Source organism: Atta cephalotes, assembly GCF_000143395.1.
Source record: "Atta cephalotes unplaced genomic scaffold scaffold00039, whole genome shotgun sequence".
In the NCBI taxonomy this organism is placed as follows: Eukaryota; Metazoa; Arthropoda; class Insecta; order Hymenoptera; family Formicidae; genus Atta; species Atta cephalotes.
The window spans coordinates 1100065-1124328 of record NW_012130103.1 but is presented as its reverse complement, the minus strand read 5'-3'; the positions used below and the strand labels follow the sequence as shown (position 1 = coordinate 1124328).

General features: G+C 35.1%; 1 protein-coding gene across 4 annotated transcripts in view; it reads left to right on the top strand.

Moving 5' to 3' along the window:
* Nucleotides 1-24264, top strand: part of LOC105622010 (CUGBP Elav-like family member 4) — an 82365-nt gene that overhangs the window by 41325 nt on the left and 16776 nt on the right. For all 4 annotated transcript variants that reach the window (XM_012203442.1, XM_012203443.1, XM_012203445.1 and 1 more), the window contains exon 2: nt 13539-13618. In XM_012203442.1, the coding sequence (XP_012058832.1) occupies nt 13539-13618 (80 nt within the window). The remainder of the gene's footprint in view (nt 1-13538; nt 13619-24264) is intronic.

Here is a 24264-nt window from a genome sequence, read left to right as displayed (position 1 = left end):
AATATATATATATATATATATATATATATATAAGAAGATAGAATCGTGCGACTATTGTCTTGTCCTCGAAATTTCCACTTCGTAGATAACAAATCGTTGCGTTTGCTGTGACAGCATGGAAATAACTATGACAGCGACATTATCGACATTGTGATATAAAAGCTAACAGCGTCAATAGGTACGCGAGTATACGTTATTCGCGAAGAGACCTGCTTTTACAAAATATACTTGTAACTGATTATACGTTACAAGCACGGCCGTACTTGATGCTACGATGATCACGACGCAGCACGAGAGCGATGAAGTTAATAATGGATTATTAAATCTCCCACGTTACTTTACGACATAGTTCTGCAATGCCCACGACTTGTAAAGCTATCGTATTAAAAGCACATTTGCTTGATCTAGATATATTATATGTTCAACATATCTACATCTAATCAAATTAATAAATTTCTATTATCCATTAAAATAATTAAAATCGACATAAAGTAATAATGTCAAAGTGTCACGAAAGAACATAAATTAGCATCTATCATTATAATGATTTCCGAATAACTTACATTTTTTTTACATTTCAAAAGTATGTTGTCTGAAACATGAATATATACAGCAATATATATAAAAAAAATTAAAATTTAGGCTGCAATGTCAGCGGACGAAATAAATTATTTATTTTAACATATTATTTATTTTAATTATTTATTTTAACATATTAGATTAACAACAAATTCGGGCTCTTTTTGATTTATTTCAATAATATATGTTATCTAGAACAATGATAACAAATATATACGATTAACAAATTTTTTGATCAATTAAAAGATCTTAGGCTTTATTTTAATAATTATTTTAACGTATTAGGATTAATAACAAATTCAGGCTTTAATTTACTTCAATAATACATGTTATCTAAAACACTGACAACAAATATATGCGATTAACAAATTCTTTGTTCAGTTAAAAGATCTTAGATCGAATTATGTACGATTTATGTGTGTATCCATTAATATATCTAATACTCTTCATTTGAACGATTTTTTTGAAATTTAAGCTTAAAAATAATATCGATAATTTTTTTTCTTCGTACAAAGCTCGATAATATCACGAATATATAACGTTCTAAAATTGTCATCATTCGTAAGGACGATGTTTAAAAAATATTCTGTTACCACTTACATTTATGTCATGATGAAAGTCAAGCGATAATTGATAAGCGGAATGCAACAAGTAACTCACTGTTAATGGCATCACCATTTTCTCGTTCCTCTCTTTATGCTTCTAGGTTAAGAATCTCTCCTTCTTTCTGCTGTAGTATATCCTTTCAGCTTCGCACATTTTATAATCGCACTATCACTATCACTCGAGTGGCATACATCGTCGATTATAACCGATCGGATGATTTAGGAAATGTGGATTATCGCGACGATACGACGCTATTATGCGAACTTTACAAGACGATCGCGTGAACTAACGGTCTGTTGCACAATTTCTTGACACTCCCGACACTCGTTCGTATTACTTAAATACTTATTGGCTTCCCATGAATGGAAAGATGCATGATCGCGGTAATCCAACGGAAGGCTCGCTACCCACTGATTACTTTAAGATCATTTATGTATGTCAATGCCCGATCTCGAATTCCGTTCTTGGCGAGAAAATGGCTGTGTTCAATAGAAAAAACAGCTTTGCAATTGTTGTAAAATTTTTTAATAAGATTGGTCTTGCCCTTAGTTCCTCACTGGATCTAAATGTATAAACCAATCATATCTGAGAATTTTGCAACAGTTGCAAAGCTGCTTTCCCTGCTGAACGTAGTCATTGATGCCCACTGTCGACTCACTGAGCTTTCATTTTCTCCTACCCCAAATTTTTTAGGCGCAAAATGGCGCGCCCACACTCAACGATTTTCAAAATATTCATAATTTAAAGTCACTTAGACACAAATGACTTCCGTTTGCACAGTGAGAGTTAATATGAGTACAAAAATATATACTGTACGCAAATAATAATTATTTGTTTCAAATATTTAAAAAGTTCATATCTCCACAAATCTAGCGTAAGCATCAAATTTATTTAAAATATATTCTGAATGTTCTTAGAAAGTTTAATATTTTAATCAAAATCTTAATAAATTAATATAAATAAATTCTGAATGTTCTTAGTAAATTTAATATTTCTATCAAGATTATTAAATTAAAACAAATTCAATTCGCTTATTGTATAACGTTGTTTCTTTAATAAACTATTTATATTTTGAAAAAAAATAAATTCTTGTTTTAAATATATTATTAATTTTTTCTAAAATTTGTAACAAATATATTTTTTGAATATCATAAAGAAAATATTTTTTGTTAAAGATACTTAAAGGAAAGCAGTAAAGTAAATTGAGTAATTACTTTTCTTAAGCAACAAAATTATATTTGAGAAGAAAATAGTTCCATTATATTAAAAGTCTAGAATTCCGATTATTTAGATTTTATCTGCAAACTCTGTTTCGTCCATTTCCAACTAGAATTCTAATTAATTCAAATTTATTTCAATGTATGTTTAAGTCAATATAATATTTACAAATATATAAAATATTTTTCATCGAAAAAGAACAAAGACAAACTAAATTAATTTAATCAAATGAATAATTTTTTCTCAGTATATAATAACGAATATACCAAAACATCCGATGTTCGATTCAAAATTTCCGATATTATTGGCACGTAATATTCACTTTTTGGCGGATTACAAGACACGAAGAAGCGTATTTAAATCCGACGAAAACGACTTGCTTGCGACATTACAACTATATGAGCACTATTATCTCTTTTCGAGAAAAAAATGAATAGTTGCGACATAGACAAAACACGAGGCTTTTTTATATCGATGAAATACAACACATGGGACATTTTCGGGCAAATGACGGATACTACGAAGTGACACGCGATATGCCGAATGCGACGCACTTCACTCACTTGACGAATATTCCACAGAAAACGAATGCATCGACGCAATCATCCGTTGTTTGATTCGGAACTCCCGACATTGGTTAGCACGCGATATTTCCTTTCGATGCACTAAAAAAGACGCGAGATTGTGAAGCGTAAAATTACCAACGACTCGTTGAATCCCGCCTACGTCGATATGAGTACACTTTTCGAGAAAAAAATGAATAGTCACATAGACAAAATACGAAGCACTTTTTGTATTGATGAAATACAGCATGCATGGAACATTTTCAGACAAACGACGGGTACTACGAAGTGACACGCGATACGCCAAATGCGACGCACTTCGCTAATAATCCGCATGAAGGCGACTTCAGACGATATGGCCATGTACGCCAACTTCACGCATATTCGTTAAATATTGGCCTGTATTCACTTAGCTAATTATGCATGTCATACGTGTAATATTTGCTAATGTATATTGGACACGTTTTATCTGGAACCACTTTAAAACGAATGCATCAAAGCAATTGTTGTTCGACTCGACACTGGTTAATACACGATATTCACTTCCGACGGAATAAAAAACGCGAGATCGCGAAAGGTAATGTCTTCAAGGGTCCGCACTTCGTGAACTTCTCCAAACGACAATTATTTGTCACATGCTAATAGCATATATAGAATATAGATTAACACACTGACACACAAAAACACACAAACTATTAACACACAGAGCCAATATACTTTCTACATGTATAACATCCTCGAATCATCGCCACGATACCGCGATCAACCACGATCGACCGCGATTCACTATCAACTGAACTGCAGAACTGCTTACCAATAGGTCTTGCTCACTTTTTGCATTCGGCAAAAGGAAGGGAACAGTACCTCATTGGTCACTTCGAATCCGTCTAACGTAAAAAGAGATAGACGCGATGTAAACAAAGTACGAAGCTCGAACCTCGTTTTCCAAGAAATCGAAAAAGAGGCCCAGGCTCGAGCCTCGCGTTTTGTTTACGTTGTGTGTTACTGTCCTTTTCTTACATTTGCTTCTTCCTAATAAGTTTTTTGCTCCTTCCTGATTTTTATGAGCCTCGTTTTCCAGGAAACCAAAAAACTTTCCCTTTCGAATAAACGGCTCGCTGATTCCCCGAAATCAAATACGATATGCCACACTTCGAGGAATTAATTGTAAAGTATACGAGATTATTATTGTGAGATATTATTAGATTAAAATATACGAGGTCTTAAATTCGTTCTTGCATTTCTGTCTCCATGACAAGAGAAAAGATTAACCGAAAAATTTGGGGAGCCTCGGAAGGCTCGCTGGCGTTTTTCAAAAAAGGAATTAGTGACGATGTAGACAAAACACAAGCGAGATTCTTGTTTTTAAGAATTTAATCCTTGTAAGAATGAAACAAAGAAATGAATTTCTTTTTGTGCAAACGATGTACGCTGAAAAATCAAACGCCATTCCGAGAATTAATTAGAAAAAAACACGATATCGCGAGTTATAAATTCGTCACTGTCTCCACGATAAGATCCTGATTTCGAGAATTTAGGACAATGAGAAAAGGAAGTACAGTTTGCCTTAGCACGAATACGATTACCAAAAAAAATAGATTAGTGATATAAAGAAAGGCTCGAGCATTAGTTGCTTGATACTAGAAATGCTTTGAAGCGTTCTCTGATCAATTAGTAAAATTTCTTTTTCAATCAATTAATCAATCGAATACTTCAAGGCATTTGCAATGTTCAGAAGATATCGACGTGATGACAGAATACTATTCTATTTTTTGCGATTTTACAATACAGCGTATTTATGATTTACGAAACATTGATACGTCCGAAATTGTAATTTTCTAATTTTTTTATCTTTCATATAAAAGTTTAAACTACTTATTATCTAAATATTATTTAAGAAAAAGAATTGTTAATTTAATTTATTATTATTCTAACATCTCTTTTTGCTTGTTGTTATTATTTGATTGTTGTTATCAATTAGTTGTTATCAAAAATTTTTATATTGCTTTGCAAATTGTCAAACGTTATTATACTTGCTTATTTGATTTTTAAATTTTATCTATAAAGATTTTATCTATAATTTTATCTATAAATTTATCTATAAAGATAAAATTCAAAAATAATCGCGTTTATTCGAGGACTTAAGGAGATTCTAACAATAAGTTGTCTATAAAATAGACAACTTATTGTTAGTATCTCCTTAAGTAGACTACACCCATTGTTTCTAAAACCAAAGCAAACCATTTTTTTTTTGAGATAATATTTTTACAATGATAAAAATAAAATAAAGAAATCAATTCCGAATAAGTGACAAATGCTGCTTTATATACGATTAACTTAACATGTACTTTAAGGTACAAAATAATCCGCATTATTTCTTTTGCGATACTTCTCGTAACAATTTTTCAAGCACAGATTAATAGACGCGTTGAGACAATCGCCTGTTATTCGATTCGATATAACCGACAATGAGATAGTGAGTTGAAAGAAATCAGGATGAGAAACGCTTTTGTTGATTTAGTGCAAATGCATCGTTCGGGAAATAACGAACTACTTGAATGTAAATAATACGAACGAGACGAACGATATTGTTGAGATTATTACGAGATAATAGATAAGAATTATTTGTGCGTCGCAAGATATACTATCGAATAATATGTCGACAGTGAAACGAGACACACTTTTTAAATTTTAAATACGTAGTGATACAAACATGTATGTCTCATACTATGTCTTAAAACTCTGAAACATATCGTTAAGCTTTCAAACATACTTTAGACGATCTATAATTTATGTCAGAGTTCAAGAGATAGAATTCTAGTCACGATTTTACATGCCACTTAAGTAAACAAAAATTAAAATGCATGGCTTGAAAAATTAGAATATACGTGTGCATAAAATATTACAATATTAAAATGCATACAAATATCAAGACACACAGCATAAGATTATAAATAAAATTATCTCCTGAGAGAAATGTAATGCAAATTACAGATCTAAAATAGATTAATAACATAAAGATAATGATAAAAATAATGTAAATTTATTATAAAATTAAATTAGCAAATATTACGACAAATTTTCTGGCTAGGATATATTTCGTTACGATCTTCGACGAATGAAAGAAGCCGTGAAAATAATTAAGGAAATAACTCGAATCCTGCGTGCTTTAAATTTAGTAGTTAGGAATGCTCATATTTTTCCGGATTCCTGTTAAAAGAGAGACGGCTAATTTTATGCGCGGCTCGGCTGACTGAGTCGCGACATTTCTCGAATGTAGGACGAGAGACCTTCCGGTCGAAAATTTATCTCCCCCGTAATAACACCGTGGCACTGCCGCTTTCCGGGTGTGTCACGCCCGGTAACGGTTCGTGTACGTGCCCGTGTCTCTTTGTCTTCCGTCTTCTTTCTCTGCACGCTCTCCGTGCATCCCTCCGGGAACGCGGCCGTGTCCGCATTATAATGGCATTACGTGTCCTCACATTACACTTGCTGTCCCAGCTCGTAATACACATTTCTCCCCACGTTTCGCTACCCCCCCACACACACACCTAGTCTTATTTTTTTCTCCTCGGATACATTCGTCCCGAATATATCCTACATCGTGAGCTGTATTTACAGAACCTCGGATGAGAGGGTCGGATGTCGTGCGAACATACATCGAAAAATTGAGTTAGAATGGCGTCGAAAAAAATGTGATGGCATCCAATGAAATTCCGTAAAATTATAATATATTAGTTCGTATTTTGTCGCAATTTAAAAATCATATCTCTATTCATAGCTGACATTTGGAATAAAATTTGTTTTTCTTTGAGAAATATATGTATCACACTTTTTATAATTGATTAATAAATATTCGTACTTTTCAAACTGTGAACAATGATTTCAAAAATATTTTATAAAAACCATTTCGCAAATTCCATTGATTAAATTCCAATTTCATGGCACGAGGAGAGATTCATTTAAAATTCTCTTCAATCATATCTTGTAATTTTTTGCCACTTCCGGAAAAATATTTATATTTTATATCTGTCGAATTTTTGTGCTTGTCTGAAAGTTTGCTGCTTTCCCTGTGCTTATGACGGTCCTCTTGTTCTTCTGGTTCGTTTCGTTTTCGCAACCTCGGCTTCCCATCTCGCGAATATAAAAAGGGTCGACACGAGAGTTTAGTAACTTTGTCAGCGTTTTTAATGCTCGCCCCTTTTTCGTTCTGACTCCCGTATTTCGTTCACTTCTCATACCTAGGATCCAATAGACACCGCCGGCCAAACACTTTGTAAAATCTGCAGCTATAGCAATTATCCTCGTAGAATTCGTGCTCGATTCCACGGAATTTAGTGGCTTCGTTAATGAAATGAATTCGTCCATTTCTGTTGTCCATTCAATGGCAATTCGTATGATTCATATTAATCAATACAGCCATTACAGTTGCCAGACTGTTCGCTCTACGAAACACACTCCTCTACATGAAAACTTTCATTCCTACGTAATCACGATAATGTAACAATTTATTCCAGAACTACGGACGGAAGTAATAAAACAAATATAATTTGTTTCCAATTCTAAATTCAAGTGAATAAAATACTACTGATAATGTTTATACATTTAATTTAATTTAATACATAATTATTATATATGGCTTCTATAATTAAATTTAATATTTATAATTACTGTATGATTTTTATATCAATATGAAAGCATATTTAAAATTCGAGCAGATGGTTAGTTGACTCTCGTCTAAAAAGATGTAAATTTCATCAATATCGGGCGAAGTGCAGAATGAATCGAATATGCCACTCGAATATGAAATAACGTACGTGAGAGCTTCACGCTACGGGATATAAAATCCCACCTGACCTATTCCGGGTGGTCGCACCTTAATAGACATTTCGCGAAGTCGTTAATAATTTTTTTTTACTTTTAGCAAGTTCCTTCTTTCAGTACTCCACGCCATTAGCGGAATAGTCGGAACTCCACCCATTCGCTGCGTGTCAGCAGGATTATACGTATATTCCTTTATACCCACGTGACACGAATCTATCCAGTTCAGGATATTTCTTCCTCTGTATTTTTCGCGCGATAAAAATATTCTGCTTTTTAATCATAAAATGAGAGAGTACATCATTTTCGAAAGCATTGTATTCTGAAATTTTAGGAAAGACCGACTTGGGAGTGAATGGAAAATTTACATTACTGACAGATATTATCATATGCAAACTCGATTGTGTATCGAGGCGTACTTGACATGATTATTATAAATAATTATTGTACTAATTATTAACGATTCTGTATTTGCGCTTGATTTGTTTCTGCGTATTAATCGTATAACTTCCGGTGTTATACGGAATATCACATCAATGTTAATTGACAAATGATTATATTAGCTTTCACGTCGGCTTGTATATTTATGTCAAAATATCTAAAATATTTATAAAGTACTTAACTGTCACCATGTTGTGTAATACACTTTGTAACAAAAAGCGCGACAATTCCCCATGCGTTCATTCTTAGTAGTTACTAAACAAAAAAAAAAACAAATGTTCCCTAGCGACTTTTGTAACCACGTCGCAAAGGTTGACACACGAGGCGCGTATATCGACGGGTCTATATTCAAATCACCCTTTTTCATCAGCAATGGTAACAGATGTTCGTCGCCCATCGATCACGACGATTCTATTTTCGAACTGACGCTTCTTTCGGAACGTCAACTACGCGTCTGGATAAAAGATCTATCGATCGGCGGTATAACGCCTTCGCGTAACGTAGCGAAATAATTACTCTCTAATGAGGCCCTCTAACATCGAGGCGAACTCAAACGAGAGAGCGCGGCATTTTTTCGAACTTAGTTCGCGGCTTGATTTAATTATCAACTGTTGATTAATGAAGCGTACAACTTCCGCCAAGTTTTACTCGCGGAAACGAGTATAAGAAGATCGATCGCTAAACGCGCTATACACCTCGCCTTGACTCGCTATCGAGCGGCAGCTCGTCAAACGAGTTAACACACCCGTGCTAAGACCACGAACCGTTTATAGTAGTAAAAGCGAAGCTAATGGCGCGACACAGTTACAGTGTTAAAGAATAATTGAATAAGCGATTATAAAGAGAGAAGTGAATAGAAGCTGTCTCTTTGCTGCTCACTCGACATTGTCGACGTGCGTAATAAATATTTTATTCTTGTCGCGCTGCTTGAATTTAGAACGAACGTTTATACTTCGAAAACCATCAAGAAAGTAGAATGTTATCAGCAAAGGGGTTTCTAGCTCGCGTGTCGATTGCTCTTATACCGTTCCATCATAGAAGACAGAATACTTTGGTAACTTTGCAGCGTTCAATTACATCGCGGTCTTAATAGGATCGAATTACTTTAAGCGTAACGCCCTGAGTGAACTAACTCGTGACGATATCTGAGCAGCTCGATGGATATGTGTATGAGAGTTCGCGAGTAGTCGTGACATTGCCCGCGTCGTAGTAGTCACTCGGTGATGACGATGGCTGCGGGATAAACTTAGGCATGTTTGCCGAGCAATCAAATATATGAGTGGAAAGTCTCGTGGGGACTATCGATCGACTCCAAGTCCCGTGATGATGGGCGGTGCACGAGAGATGGTTGAATTCGAGGAAGAAGGATTCAGGACGAAATGGGTGCGGGAAAAGTCCACGAAGCTCAGCTCGCTACTATGAAGAGTCATCGATTCGATCTGCGCTTGATTACATTCATTATCTGTTGCTGGACGTTATTTATATTATGAAAAGAAAAGAGCATTAAATATAGTCTTGATTCGAGCAGACGGAAAAAATCATTAGAATAGCAAATATAAGATTCTAAATATTTCCTACATCTCTTTATAATCCAAATAAATAATTTCTCTCTAGAATAACTATTAGCTTCAAAAGTGATACAATTGAAAAAACATAAGTTTCGAACTATTATTACAAATGAGTTGGATGAAAATTATTCTATCAATAGTCAAACGTAAACTAACTCAACTTCATAGCCTATCCGTTATATAGTGTCATTTTTAAGATTTTCAAAGAAATTATAATACTTTCTACAAAAAGTGATACAGTTTGAACTGTGTTGTTTTTGTAAATAAAAAAGAGAGTTTTTTTACAGGGAGCATTTAGAATTAAAACAGTTTTAATGATCAAAGTTTGAAGAAAAAAGTTTGTTTTATTTTAAATTTAGTCATTTTAACTCTGAGCAAGGTAAATATAAACTGTTTGTAATATTTCAAGTTATATTATTTTTGATGAATTATTTCGGATTTGTTAATGTTTGTATAATTTGTATAATTTGTATAATTTTTTGTAGAATATTAAAGTTGTTACACAATTTAAAAAGAATATTTTTTTAAGAGTTGTGAAACGGAAATAATAAAAATGACGTTTTTGATGTTTCTAAGACTATATCTCTTTGTTGATATCATTTGATTAGCCAATAATTTTTTATTAAGTTAAAAAAATAGTTTTTTCCCTTTTCCATAAAACTTAGTAATAATACAACAATATTTTTAGTTGTGTTTTGAAGAAAGGGAATATTTTGAGAAATTCGCCTTCGTCTTATTAATAACAAGACATTTTTCCGGTTGATTTATCTTATATATTATTATATTATTATATTTTGTATTATTATCTTGTTTTATTTATTTTATACTTTTTTTGTTAGAATAACACACATGTATATATATATATATATATATATATATATAAGTATATCATCTTATTTATAAAAAATCCACATATTTCTTAGATAAAATCTTAATATAAATTATAATATTTATTATTTTATTATGAAACATGTGATATATTTTTGATGCATGCAAAAATAGAAAAAACATTATACATACGCGATTTCACATATGGATATATGCGAAATTTCATGAAATTCGAGTCTTTTATTTTCGCGCGAGCTTGCATCCCGTCGATGCGAAAAACGCCGAACAAAAATCTCAAGTGCGCATCGTTTTCGAGAGATCCGTAAAGAAGGAAAAGATGAGGGAGGAACGCTCTGGAAGCTCCAGCAAATTCTTACGTTCACCGTATACGACTTCAGAATCTATAAGATTCGACAAGGGACTTGTCTGTACATTTGCCCGATATCGGTCCTTCAAAAATTTCGACCATTTTTCCATCTCGAATTCTCTCGCGAGGCGCACGATAATCGTGAATAATTGTCTATTCGAATTCTGTAAATTAATATGACAAAAAGAAAATAGAATGACTGAATTTATACTGAACGAATAAATTTATTACGTATTAATCTACATATTATGCGAATTGTAAATGTATATTCGCATGCATACATTAACAGTGGAATCTCGATCCTGGTTAAATATTCGAGGTTTTCGAGATTCAAAGGCCTGATTAATGTAGCGGCATGAGGTTGACATGGCGACATTATCATCGCTACAATGGACGCCAGGTGTTCCAGACAGGAAGGGCCAGAGAGGCAAGGAGTATAATGCCGTCAAGCAACGCCACTTAATGAGCTGCCGGGAACAAAGCGGGAAGAACCGCTTTGTCATTTTTTTTCGTGCTCCAATTACTTAGCGTTTTAGAACAGTTGTACGTGATTATCTTTTCTTTATTCCGCTTCATCTAACACACCTCGTGCGGAATGTACAGTATTCTTTCACGAAAATTGATTTGCATAAAAACGAATAACATAAGTTTTACGTAATTTTTTTTACACCAAGCGTGACGTGACATTCGTGATATTCTCGTATAATTCATCATAAAGTTTTGAAACGTGATATCGATCGAAGGTCTAAAATTGTCCGCCTATTCCGACTTTCTTGTGTCATATCATTCAAGGAAGCAAGAGATGGGAGTTCGAAACTAGATGTCGAAGACGAGGGCTGCCGAGATCAGAGGAAGGTCCAGGGCTTAGGAAAGGGACGGGTGGATACGTTATCTTGTCGTACTTCAGCAAGTACGGGAATGGACGTCCTCTTTTCGCCCTAATTCCCTTCAATCCCTGATCCATCCCATCCCCTAGAAGCATATCGCAATCGAGTTTCGTTTATTTTTCAAGAGGCATCCGTTCGACAGAAATTGGCGAGTATATTGGACGATATTCGATCCTTGAAAAGATTAATCTCATTTTTTAAAAAAGCGTTACCATGTTACGCAATTCTCGCGTACAGTCAAACTCGCAATGTGTTTCGGTTTCGACTCTAATTTTAACGTTGTTACGTTAAATTTAATTATTACTTTCGTCGATTAGTTTTTTCATGAGACGAAAAACTCGAGGCGTCGATCGAATCAAATTTACTAGCTATAAAACTCAACGTTCCTCGAAAAAGAAGAGAAGAAAATAAACCGATACGATATCGCCTGCTATCGGCATAAAATATCGTTTGGATATCGCCATATGACGCGACCTCAATGCACAGGAAACTCCTCCAAGTTTCTTGCCTCGGTGATAACATCGAGAGGTTTATTTCTCGAACAAGTCCATTTCGACAGATCGAACGATTCAGTGGATTATTATCTCGTTTATACGACGCCCGCGCAAAGGATGACAACAATTGTTAGCGCATCGTTTTCCTAGCGACGATACAAATAGTTATTGCACGAAACCGCGATCACCGTCGTCCCGGATTACGAAGCGCGTTGTCCGCGCGCGGTAAACATCTTTTATTAAAGTGCAAGTTGCGCTCCGCTGGCGCGTCAATTTTTCAAAGAGCCCCCGAGCTCTTTGTCTTCACCACGTCTCCATCTAACTACCGACGATGAGCGCACGTGGCAGGTGGTAGGAGAGCGATTAATCGTTCCATCATCTCGTCGCGGACAGCCTCGCTCCTCCACAATGGCGGAAACGGAACCCCCTTTCGCCGCGGATCACTCGTGAAGATAAAACGGATAAAACTATTTTCGCTTCCTTCCGGGTTTTTGAGTACGCCGTGGAATTTTTGTGACGAAGAGAAAGGAAAAGCCGCTGCTCGCGATGCTTCTTCCGACAAATGAATAGCGAACGTTACGAGTTCTATTGAACCTTTTGTTTCGCTTCTCTCTATCTTGGCGAAAAATCGTATGGTTTGAAAAGTGTATTTGTAATAATACTCTGAAAAAAAAAATTCTCGATTTTAATAAATCAATTGTTTGAATAGATAGTCGACTAAATATTTACTAAATATAAAAATATATTTATTTGGCACAAGAACTATTAATTTGGTTTAACAATCAAATCTTTTCATTGAATAAATATTTATTTATTGTAAAGTAAATGTTTAGTTTACTAGTCAAATAAATATTTATTAAAATTTAGTACACACTTTTCTCAGTGTATATACAATATATATATATATATATATATATATATATATATATATATATAAATATATATATGAATATATAAAAATTTANTTTGGGGTATTACAAATAAGTAATTGTAAATAAGATAATAATAAGACTATTTTGTGACATATAATATTCCTCCTATTATGAGAGATATTAGATAGAGAAATATCATATTTTCAATATTTAAGATATTGACAATACAAATTGTAAAATCTATCATGACATTTTTCACTTATTTAATAAAAATCACTCCTCTTTTTGTTTCAGGCTGTGCCTTCGTGAAACTTTCGTCGCACCAAGAAGCACTGGCAGCAATAAACTCTCTACACGGTAGCCAAACTATGCCGGTAAGTATCCGTCGTATAATATTACAACAACGAGCATTAGTCGATCCCTTTACTCTTCGAGCGCGCATTTATTTTTTTATCTTTCGATCCGCCTCTTCAGCCGATGACCGCCAGTGTTCACGGACGTCGGCGCGTATTTACGCTCGGAAAATGTCACGTACGCGATATTAACAGAAAGGAGGGTAAATATTCATAGAAGCGCTGGATGAAGAGGGGCTGATATGAATATCGAGGATAGGGATGCACGCCATGGCCGGACAGTAGATGGCCGTCTTCTGTTAACGGCAGAGGAATGAGGGAGTTGTTGGTGGGGATAACTGGTAGCTGGTGGTTGGAGATCGGTACCGTGTAGCCGTAGCAATGGCTGTCGTGCCTGCAAACACCCCAGTAATGACTGGCCAAACAGAAATCTGCATAACACTTGGAGAAGCGCGGCTTGCCTCCTTCTCTCCGCAGCCCTCTGGAGAGAAGAGCGTCCCTCGGTCTCCGTCAAACCGCCGAACTTTCTCGGCTTAGGGTCGGACCAGGAATTCCCAGTTGTAATTGAATTGTCAGTGAGTTCCGTCCGGGATTCCACCTGCTGATTGGCGAAACTTTGCAAAGCCGCTTGCCGGACCCCTGATCGTCCTTGTCGGCGTTATTGCCTATCGACCGCCGCGCCATTTCATGCTGACATGCATTGACGCGCCTAAGGGAATTTGCGTCTCAGACAATTATTAAACTATGTACAATTAAAATCGAAAAGAAGATTTATATTGAACTATCGCCTTTACATTGTCCGCGATTCTAAAATTTTTTAATTTGATCATTATCATCAGTCATAATAGCTATTTGCTGCTATTAAAAGAAAAGAATTGAAATATTAAAGAGCTATAAAACAAGCAGAGTATTTTTATAAAAAAAATCTACATCCAACTATGTATTGCTGTTTCTTTCTATAAGCACTCCTAAAAATCTGACACGAAATATGAAACCATATCGCTTTATTACTTTTTATCAAAGCTACTACAAAAGAGTAACAGGATTCATCGTATTACATGTTCTTGCGCAAAGGGAAGCTCACGCTGCTTTTGATATTTGACATGGGGAATTCGCGATTCGCCCACGTCGTGCATTAAATGTGTGTACGTGCGTTGGGGTGAAATCACGTGGGTGGTAGTGCGGAATGGTTACGTGAATATTACTCGTTACAACCCTCTAATCTAATAGCCGAATACACGGGCAGAAGACGGAGCAGGGGGGGGGGGGTCGACTTCAGAACCGTGACTATTTACCCACGAAAGAGGCGCGCGCGAACCGTAATATGCAGATTGCTTAATTATCGCAACGAATTATGCAAATCTCGACGTCGATGTTACGAGATTTCGTGGCACAGTCGTGACCGAAGGGATGAGAAGTGAGAGGACGAAAGCAGCGGCGAGTGTTGGGGTTAACGCTTTCGCCAAAATGCTGACCTTCGACCCTGAACTATTCGACCCAGAAGAGATATGAAAGGCACGTGGTTGTCTTCTTCGCAGGTAGCTTAATTATTGCGATGAATTATGCAGATTTCGAAACCAAATGGAATTCTGCATGACATGGGCAAGAAAGCAGGGGAAAGAAAGCTATTTGTTAAATAATTAAATAGCAACGAGTTATGAGTATGATTTAATACAGAAATTAAATTCGCATTTTTCTTTTCCTTTAATATATACGGCAATAAAAATGCAAATCAATTTATTAATTTGATATTTATTTAATGATATTTAAGAATAACGGGTTTTATTTTGCTACTATTTTTAATCTTAAGTAAGTAAATGGCCACAGTATCCGACATGTAATTATCTTAAAAACCTTATTCTAGAAGAGAAAAATAAAAAATAAATAAATTGTCCAAAAACATTAAAGTTTATTATTTTAACATTCCTTTATCTCATAATAGTATAAACAATGTAAATTTAACTTTATACTTAATATTAAAAAGTATAACTATAATTGTATAAGTGAAATCTTTTGAACTACTCTAAGCACTCTGTTATATATCAAAAAAGCAATAATCTAATCCTTTGAATTAAATAACATTTTGTTATTTTTAACTTCCATGCGTCTAAATGTCAATGGCGATCTATAGATGTGATTAAAAATAATGTATATTGAGTATAATTTGACATTATGAATTTATTTATGAATATACCTATGAGTATACTTACTTAAAGGTTAAACATAACGTAAGATAATAACAAATGCAAATAGTAATAAAAAAAAGGTTTTATACTCTTTTTAGTGAATCGATAAATCTTTTGCAGAAAACAATCGCAAAGTTATAGAACCCTAAGAGTAATTTGACTTAACTATGTTCGTTCCAGTTTTCTCTGACCCGGAGCAAGATCAACCCCTTCCAATTTTCCTCTTTCCTACAAATCCATCGATCTATATAGGTGCGTATGTATGTGCGCGCATAAAAATGTCGGATATATGTATACACGTATGTGTATCTCACACGTATGTCATTTCGCGTATGTGTCCTCTGCTTTCAGCCACTCGAACACGTCGACACTCTCGGTCACGAAACTGCATTACGAACGCAACATCTCGGCTCATACCTACGAAATGAGATATTGATTTGCAATCTGATACTGTAATACACGACGACGCGCTGTCGGCCTGCAGACGATGTACTGGCTTGTAGCGGAAGCGTGAAATCGTAACACCTTATGAAACACATGTGATATAGATATACATAACATTAATTATTTTTGTTAAGTAAATTCATTAACATTGATTCTCTTTTCAATTTTTTTATAATTGTTTAATTTATAGTGACAAGATTTCAGTTTTTTGAAGCATAAATATAAGTAATTGATATAAATTGAAGAATTATAGATTTAACAAGATTTGCACAGAAAGAAAAATATCACTGTATTGCTAAGAAAAGTGATTACTCAATTTACTTTCTTTCTTTTAAGTAATCATTACTTTTAACAAAGAATATTTTTTTGATAATAATTTTAATATATAGTATTTAATATAAATTTTTAAAAAACTTATTATTATGTAATACTCAAAACAAGAATTTATTTCCTTTTAAAGAATATTATAAAATTAATTGAAGAAACAATTTTATATGATAAATTGAATTTATTTTAATTTAATAATTTTGATTGAAGTATCAAACTTATTAAGATTCAAATTACATTTTAAATAAATTTGATGCTTGTGAATTTATGATGGATATACGAATTTTTGAAACAGTATTTATTATTTACAGTATGTATTTTTCTGTGTGCAATATTATACTTTTACATCACTTTGAAAATATATAAGTATTCATATATTTTTATTACATATATATTATTTTTATTATACATATCTCATATATTTGTCGCGAGAATGTTATTGTATTAGCGTACAAGTATCATAAATATAATTTATGACTGATATATTATATAAATACACAGTTTAAAAGTTGTGATAGATTATACGCTTTCCATTAAAAACGCGATATTTTTAATAGATGCATTGTATGTAGCCGCGAGATTAATATTACAGCACTTTCGCTGACAAAACATTACCATAAAACTTGTCTACTGGCAACATACATGCGTATACATTTTGTTTCGTTTTCACGAGCGAGATAATGCGATTTACGCCTTTCGGATCGACGCATTTATGCGTCACACGACAGGCAATATTTCTTCGGTCGCTCAATACTTCAACCGATTTTACAATTCGTCGTTCGCGAATATTACATGCGAGAAGTTTTTAATTTTTAATAATACCGAGACATTTATATACCGGCTGTGGGTAGTACAAACATTTTTTTCCGATTTCACGCCCCGTATAATGTGGTTTACGTTTCTCGTAGCGACGTTTCCGTGCCTTTCCTCGCGAGTAATATTTCTCCAGCAGCTCGATTCCCGGATTTCGCTATTCTCTTCGCGTGGCTTTAAACCCTTTTTTTTCAAATAAACGCTTTAACAGAAAAATAACTTCACCACCACAGAACGCGTAAACCTGTTTGCGGGATCAGTTAGTTTGCCAGCTTAATGTTTTATGAAATATTACAGAAAAATTACCATTGACATGATAATAACATTACAAACCACGACTCTGTCATGCGAAACGTTGAGGTAACGCTGACTTTACTCTTTTTTCCGTGTAAAAGATTAGATCTTTTATACTCGCGATGATAATCTACTACAGGATACATATACGATCCTGTATCAGCTGCGTATTACACCTCTGGGCTTTGAATTTTTTGCGTGCTTTTTTGTTTGATCACATCGATCCACAGGCTGTTTACACGTCTCAAATCAGAGACGCGTTCGTGCATCACGCAACGGACAATATTTCTTCGGAAGCTCAATATTTTCGCGCTCATCAGCTCCGACGTTCTTTCTCCCTTTCTCTTGCAATTTGTGTGCGTGTGTGCGCGCGCGCGCGTGTGTGTGTGTGTGTGTTGTGTATGCTACGTATGTCTACGTAACGGTACGCAACCGGGCCTCACGTAGTTATGCTTTCCGAAGCGTATGACATTTCTTGTCACGCCTCGCGAACCCTCCAACGCCACGCTTTTCGCGCACCGAGAGATCTTCCCCTCGCATACATATATCTTCCGGGAAATGCCTTGTAATAAAAGGTAAAAACCGCGTGAAGTGTTTCGTCGCGCCGCCCCAAAGCGACGTCCCATTGGTCCTATTTGCGTAACTTTGGCATACCATTTTTACCATCTCCTCGCAGTGAGAAATGTGCGATAGTAGTCTACGTCTATACAAATTTAAAGCGATTTGGAATAAATAATCAATATAAGTGATATTTCATTGAGTACATGACAAAGTAAAAAAAAAAGTGCGAATTCTTGATCGATTTAATAAGAGAGAAATTGAGATATAGTATTCACTAATTCCTTGAATGCGATTAAATATCTCAATAGATGGACAATCTTTAGTCTGACTTTATGAGATTAATCGAACTCCGTATGGTATTCGGTGTATTAAATTGAATTCCAAAATACACAGACATTTGTAGTATGGAGTTCTATAAAAACGATACGAGCAAATTGAAGTTATTTCGAACTTCAAAGAGTGTATAGAACCATAAATCACAAGTGATTAACAAGAATGTGTGCATTTCTCGATCAGAATGAGAAAAATTGGAATTCGATACTTGTCAAGGAAAGAATGAACATTGACACGAGCAATTAGGCACGAGCATTACATGAACTTTAAAACTAACTTTGTTAAATTGAGATATCTGTGGATCTGGATGTAATGTGGACGCCTCCATCTTTGACCGGATGTTGCCTTTCTCGTCCGGGACAGCGTGCGCACGCGCGCGGAAAGTGGATGGAAGGAAATTGTCTCTGCATTAACGGAGGCTCAGAAACTGCTTCCAACATTTAATTAAAGACATTCCCTGAGTAATTCCCTTGGCGGCCTTGTAATTGCATTGCTTTTATCTCCAGTACAACTGTTACTTATTTGGTGGGTTGCCTTTCGTGTGTATCAGGAGTCAGAACGACTGTTGGACCCGAATCTCCGTGGAGGGAGGAAGAAAGAGAATGGACGACCGTAGAAAAGAAGCGCGATCGACCGTGAGAGTCTGAGAGCCCATCAGCAAAATCCCGTCCTTAGTGCAGGATTCGAAGCGATTATTCGTACGATAAGGCTCTTGTCGTGATTCCTCATTGTGCGCCGACTCCCCCTTCCGTTACAAGGTGGTATCGTCGAATCGATACGAACGTATCCGGTACGGAGAACACCGCGTTTGTGATAGAGATACCCCATCAACAAAGCAACGCGATGTTAATGTTAATAATTGATTTCCGTGTATGCACATTCAAGCGCGCCAATTTCTAGCGGATCTCGATGACCGCAGTCGTTTGTTCTATGTCTTTATTAATGATACTAATAGAAATCTAATTGGAGAGAAAGATACAGAAAAATATATATAGATCGATATTTGTTTTATTATGAAAAAGGAATTTTTTTAAATATATGATATATTAAAAATACGTTAAAATGAAAAATAAGAAGAAAGAGCAATATGTAATATAATAGAAGATAGCAAAGAATGTAAATAACAAGAATAAATGAAAAATTAAAGAGAGAATTATAATCATAATAACTATTTGAAGAGAAAATTATTTGTTACAATATAAATATAAATATTTATTTATTTATTTAAATATTCTATTTATTTATTTATTTAACTAATATCTAATTTTTTAAATTTTAATAATTTTGATAAAAATATTACACAATATTTTTCATAATTAAAATATGACTGACATTGTTATAATTAATTATGGATGTATAATAAATAAAATATATTACAAATGATTTATATAAAATCAAATTTATAAATATAATTAATATTCTTTTTTATATTTTGACATAATATTTCAAACTGTTTTATTATTTAATATATAAACTAATATTTATAAGTAAAAAGTATAAGTTTCGAAAGGAATATTTTAGCAAATATTTTAGCAAAATTCTTCCGTTTAATTCTTGCGCAATCTTTTGATATCTCAAATTTGACGCGAAAAAAACCTGCGTGGCTCTTTGACTAACACTTGTTACTGTCGATGAATTTTGGCTACACAGAACGTGCTCTTCTGTACTGACTGTACTCAAAGGATTATATTGTCTCGTTTTTATCCTACCAGCGTTCAATCTTTTGAGAGCGTGCTCTAAATCTGTCCATACTATTTTAATAACTTTGACAGATTTCAAGTTTTATACGCAACGGTTTTTCCAATTAGTTATTTTCTATCGACATTTAAAAGGATCGCAGAAGCGATTTGTAATTTGCGACACATCGATGAATTAAACCACTCGCTTCTGTATTTCAATTCGGTAGAGAATCACGGACGAGGGGCAATCGCGTTCCGGTCAGTCTTGCGGTTCCAGTTGAATCTATTGAAATTACCATCCAACGGATTGGCAAGTGTGATGATGCGGCTAACGTGAGAGCCTCCAATCAGCTGGTAATTGCTTCATTCCGTTGGCAAGGCCTGCTCAATATTGTGGCTCTCTGAGCTAAGTTCTAACACGAGATGTTCCTCCAAGTGGAGGCAACAGAGATTTTATCAACTTTTATTTTGGAGCTCTCAATCGACCCGCGATCGGTATCTGCAGTTAATGAGAAATACGCTGAGAGAGTATTAAAAACGCCAACGGATATAATAGGTATAAAGAGCATCAATCATCAACGAATCTCTCTAGCCCTAAGGGTGTAAGGGTGAAAGTCCGAATTCGACCAGACAACGTCGTACGCATGGATGAAACATCAAACACAGAGCCCCCACGTATGTCGGCTTACGAAATCATAATGGAAGAAAAAGCACGCGGTTTAATATCGACATTTTTAAAGGGGCAACTTTAATGGGGGCGACACGTAGGACAGACATAACGAACAAGGGGAGATGGCGGTGCCGGCGGCTTCAAACGTTCTCCGCATGATACCCCCCGGCTCTCAGGAGGACGGCTTTTCCTTTCCGCGTGCAGTTCAGAACGTTGGATCGGAATTAATGAACCGTAATCCCCCAATAATGAGGCTTCGGCTTCACTGGCTCCGATACGACCTCGTCGATCCTCCTCTTGCAACCCCGACCGCGTCTCGCCCTGTTCCAGCCTCATCTTCTCTATGCCACACACGTGCGCACCGTCGTACATATGTGCTCGCGTAAATGTCACATACACCTTATGAGTACCTACGTTACACCTGCGTGGCGCACAAGGCTTCGAAGCTCGAGACTGTCGACGCGAGACAAATTATCTTTCAGACGTGCATGCGTCGATGCCGTTCACCAGTGGCGTGTAACCGGCGCGGCTCGACAATTTTTCTCACACGAAAGGATGTAACATGCGTGGGGATAGATACACACCGTGACACTCGGGAATTTGACGTTTCGAATTTTTTGTCGTTTTTTTTTCATTGCGTCAACACTGACCTCGAACTCATTAATATTTAGAGCGTGCGATGTGCTCGGCGAACTTAAAAGTCTTGCAATTAGCTTGAAAGTTTTTTATACGCTATAAAGATTTTCATCATTATTACAATTAATTTCAGAAAATATTTCGATAAACTGTCTGTGAAAAGAGGAAATATATAGACTTCCATATATGACAATCATCGTTGTTTTTAACAAATTTAAGTGGGTTCGTTCTTGCGAAAAACACGAACTCCAATTTAGAGTTCCCTTCTTCCGTTCTTTTTAGATATGACAAAATTACAACTGAGAAAAGAATAAAAGAATTTATATATACAAGAAAGAGGCGAAACTTCTTTGATGTATTATATATCTTAAGATTATCTTAAGATTGTAGCTCAAGGCTACAAAAAATATTTAAAAACTTGAACATATTCATATAAAATCAAAGTTATCAAGTTTCTTATTTAAATAATTTGCATCGTTTATTAAATAATTTGGAAAATCGGTAGATTTTAGACAGATTCAATATTACAATATTAAAAGCAAACGAAGCATTTAAAGAACGTAAAGTTAGCTTAACGTTTCACAGTTTTGCTTCTTTGCAAAGCTTTGGAGTAACGCAGAAGCGTATAGCTGAGAGGCAAAAAGGGAGGAGTATCGCACAAAACTCCCAATATTAGTTGTAGTTACAGTAACACGGAAAGTTACATCCACTCTTGAAAACTTTTACGACTTTGTATACGGCAAGCTCGTCGCTGATTTTCTCGCGACGCTCGCGGTTATACGCGTGTTTGACCTCGTTCGGGCTCCGACCGCGAACGGAACTTTTAATAATCGAGGTGCCCATGTGTAGTGCAAACTCTTCAGCGCTCGCAAATACCAAATACGGCGTGTTTGTGTTGTCAAAAGTAAAAAGGGTTAAAAAGACGATGATTTTCAACCGCGACCTCGCGTAAGAGGTTATACAGTAACCTTTCGAATCTTGTACCTATATATTATCGACTCGTTACAAACAAACACAGAGTATAAACTCTGTATCTAAATAGTACATCAAATGTGGTCAAATGTGATTGAAACTCGGAGATACAGCGTTATAACCAAAGATCTAGAACAGAGACTGCGTCATTCATGTACAAAATTGATTGATAAAAATGAGAAAGAGAGAACATGAAAACAGTCCTTCCTTTCTTTCTAAGATATAGTTGAATAAAAACAGATAGAGACTAACCGTCTTTGCGTTCTATTTCTCTCATTTTTATCTATCAATTTTACATATGGATGACGCAGTCAGATCTGTTTTGAGTCTTCGGTTATAACGTTGTATTTCTGAGTTTCGAGGTACGCGTATTTCAAAACGCGAGACATAAATGTTCGTTCTCATTCGTCTTTGTTTGACTCACTCTCGCTCATGTAGAATATTGCGAAAATTAACGGAAGTTACGTTCTCTCCTATGAGAGCGGGATGGTTCGCTCGCATTACACATTTAGATGAAATCTACGAGGGTACAATAGGAGAAAACGGTAGGAGAGCTTTTCTCTAAAAGCTATTCGCTGAACGTGATTTTGTTTCCCGCGTCAACGCCCATTTGGGTCAAAAACGACGTAGGAAAAAAAGTAAAAATAATGAAAGCAAAATTTGGTGCGGCGACACGAGTGAGTGTTTCTGACAGCGTCGATTGGCGTTGCACAAAATCGCCCTCTCTTTCATTTTAGAGGCGAGCATTTAACGTACATAGATACACACCTCGACGCGTAGTAGCACATGCAATACAACGAGAATGTCAGGGTGGACTACCGGGAGTGCCAGGTTGCATGCACACGCTGAAAACGTTTCGTCAGAATTGTCTTTGAAATCACCGAAGCGACGTCTCGTTCGATCTAATAGGAACGGGACACGATGTATCACAAGGTGACGTTCTGTGGAAATCTGTCAAGCGGATATATCGCGTTACCGGTCCGACTCTGACTGTGTCCTCGTCGTTAAATTACAAGCAATTGCACCGGCCAGCGTATGCGCTTCGCTGATGAATAACGGCCCCGAGCCTTTTGTCGAGAATTGCCACAGGGTGAAGACAGTCGACCGATTATCGATATACGCTCCAATTGTTGTCAATGTAATAACAGTCACACCAGAGATCAAATTTTTCCTTTTTTGATTTCAATAATAATTTAATAAATTTCAATAATGTGTTATTTTTATTATAAATATTAAATCTATTGTATCTGAAATGACTGATAATTTTAAAGATTTTATCTTTCTAATTACTTAATTAAATTTAATTATGTTTTAAATGGATCTAATTTAATATATCTAATATTTTTAAATATTGGTTAAGATATTGTATCTGTTTTTAATTAAGTTAAATTTTAATAATATATTATTGAACAATTTAATTTAATCAGCGTACTAGCCTTATTACGGGTTTAATTAACGAATTTTATACATATAATATAAGGGTTGATTATTGTAAGAATTTTCAGGAAATAAATTTATTTATCTAGTAAATTGATTTTTTAACATGAACACCACAATTTCGTAAGAAATTAGTTTCTCTTATATTGTTATCAATTTCTGTGTGCGGCATGAGATTTTTATATATAAGAGATTGTTTATTATATATATATATATATATATATATATATATATAANAANATATTATTATATANANNATAAAGTTAAAGTAACGGAAACCGAAAACTAAATTAAGTTGTTAGTATAAAACTTAAA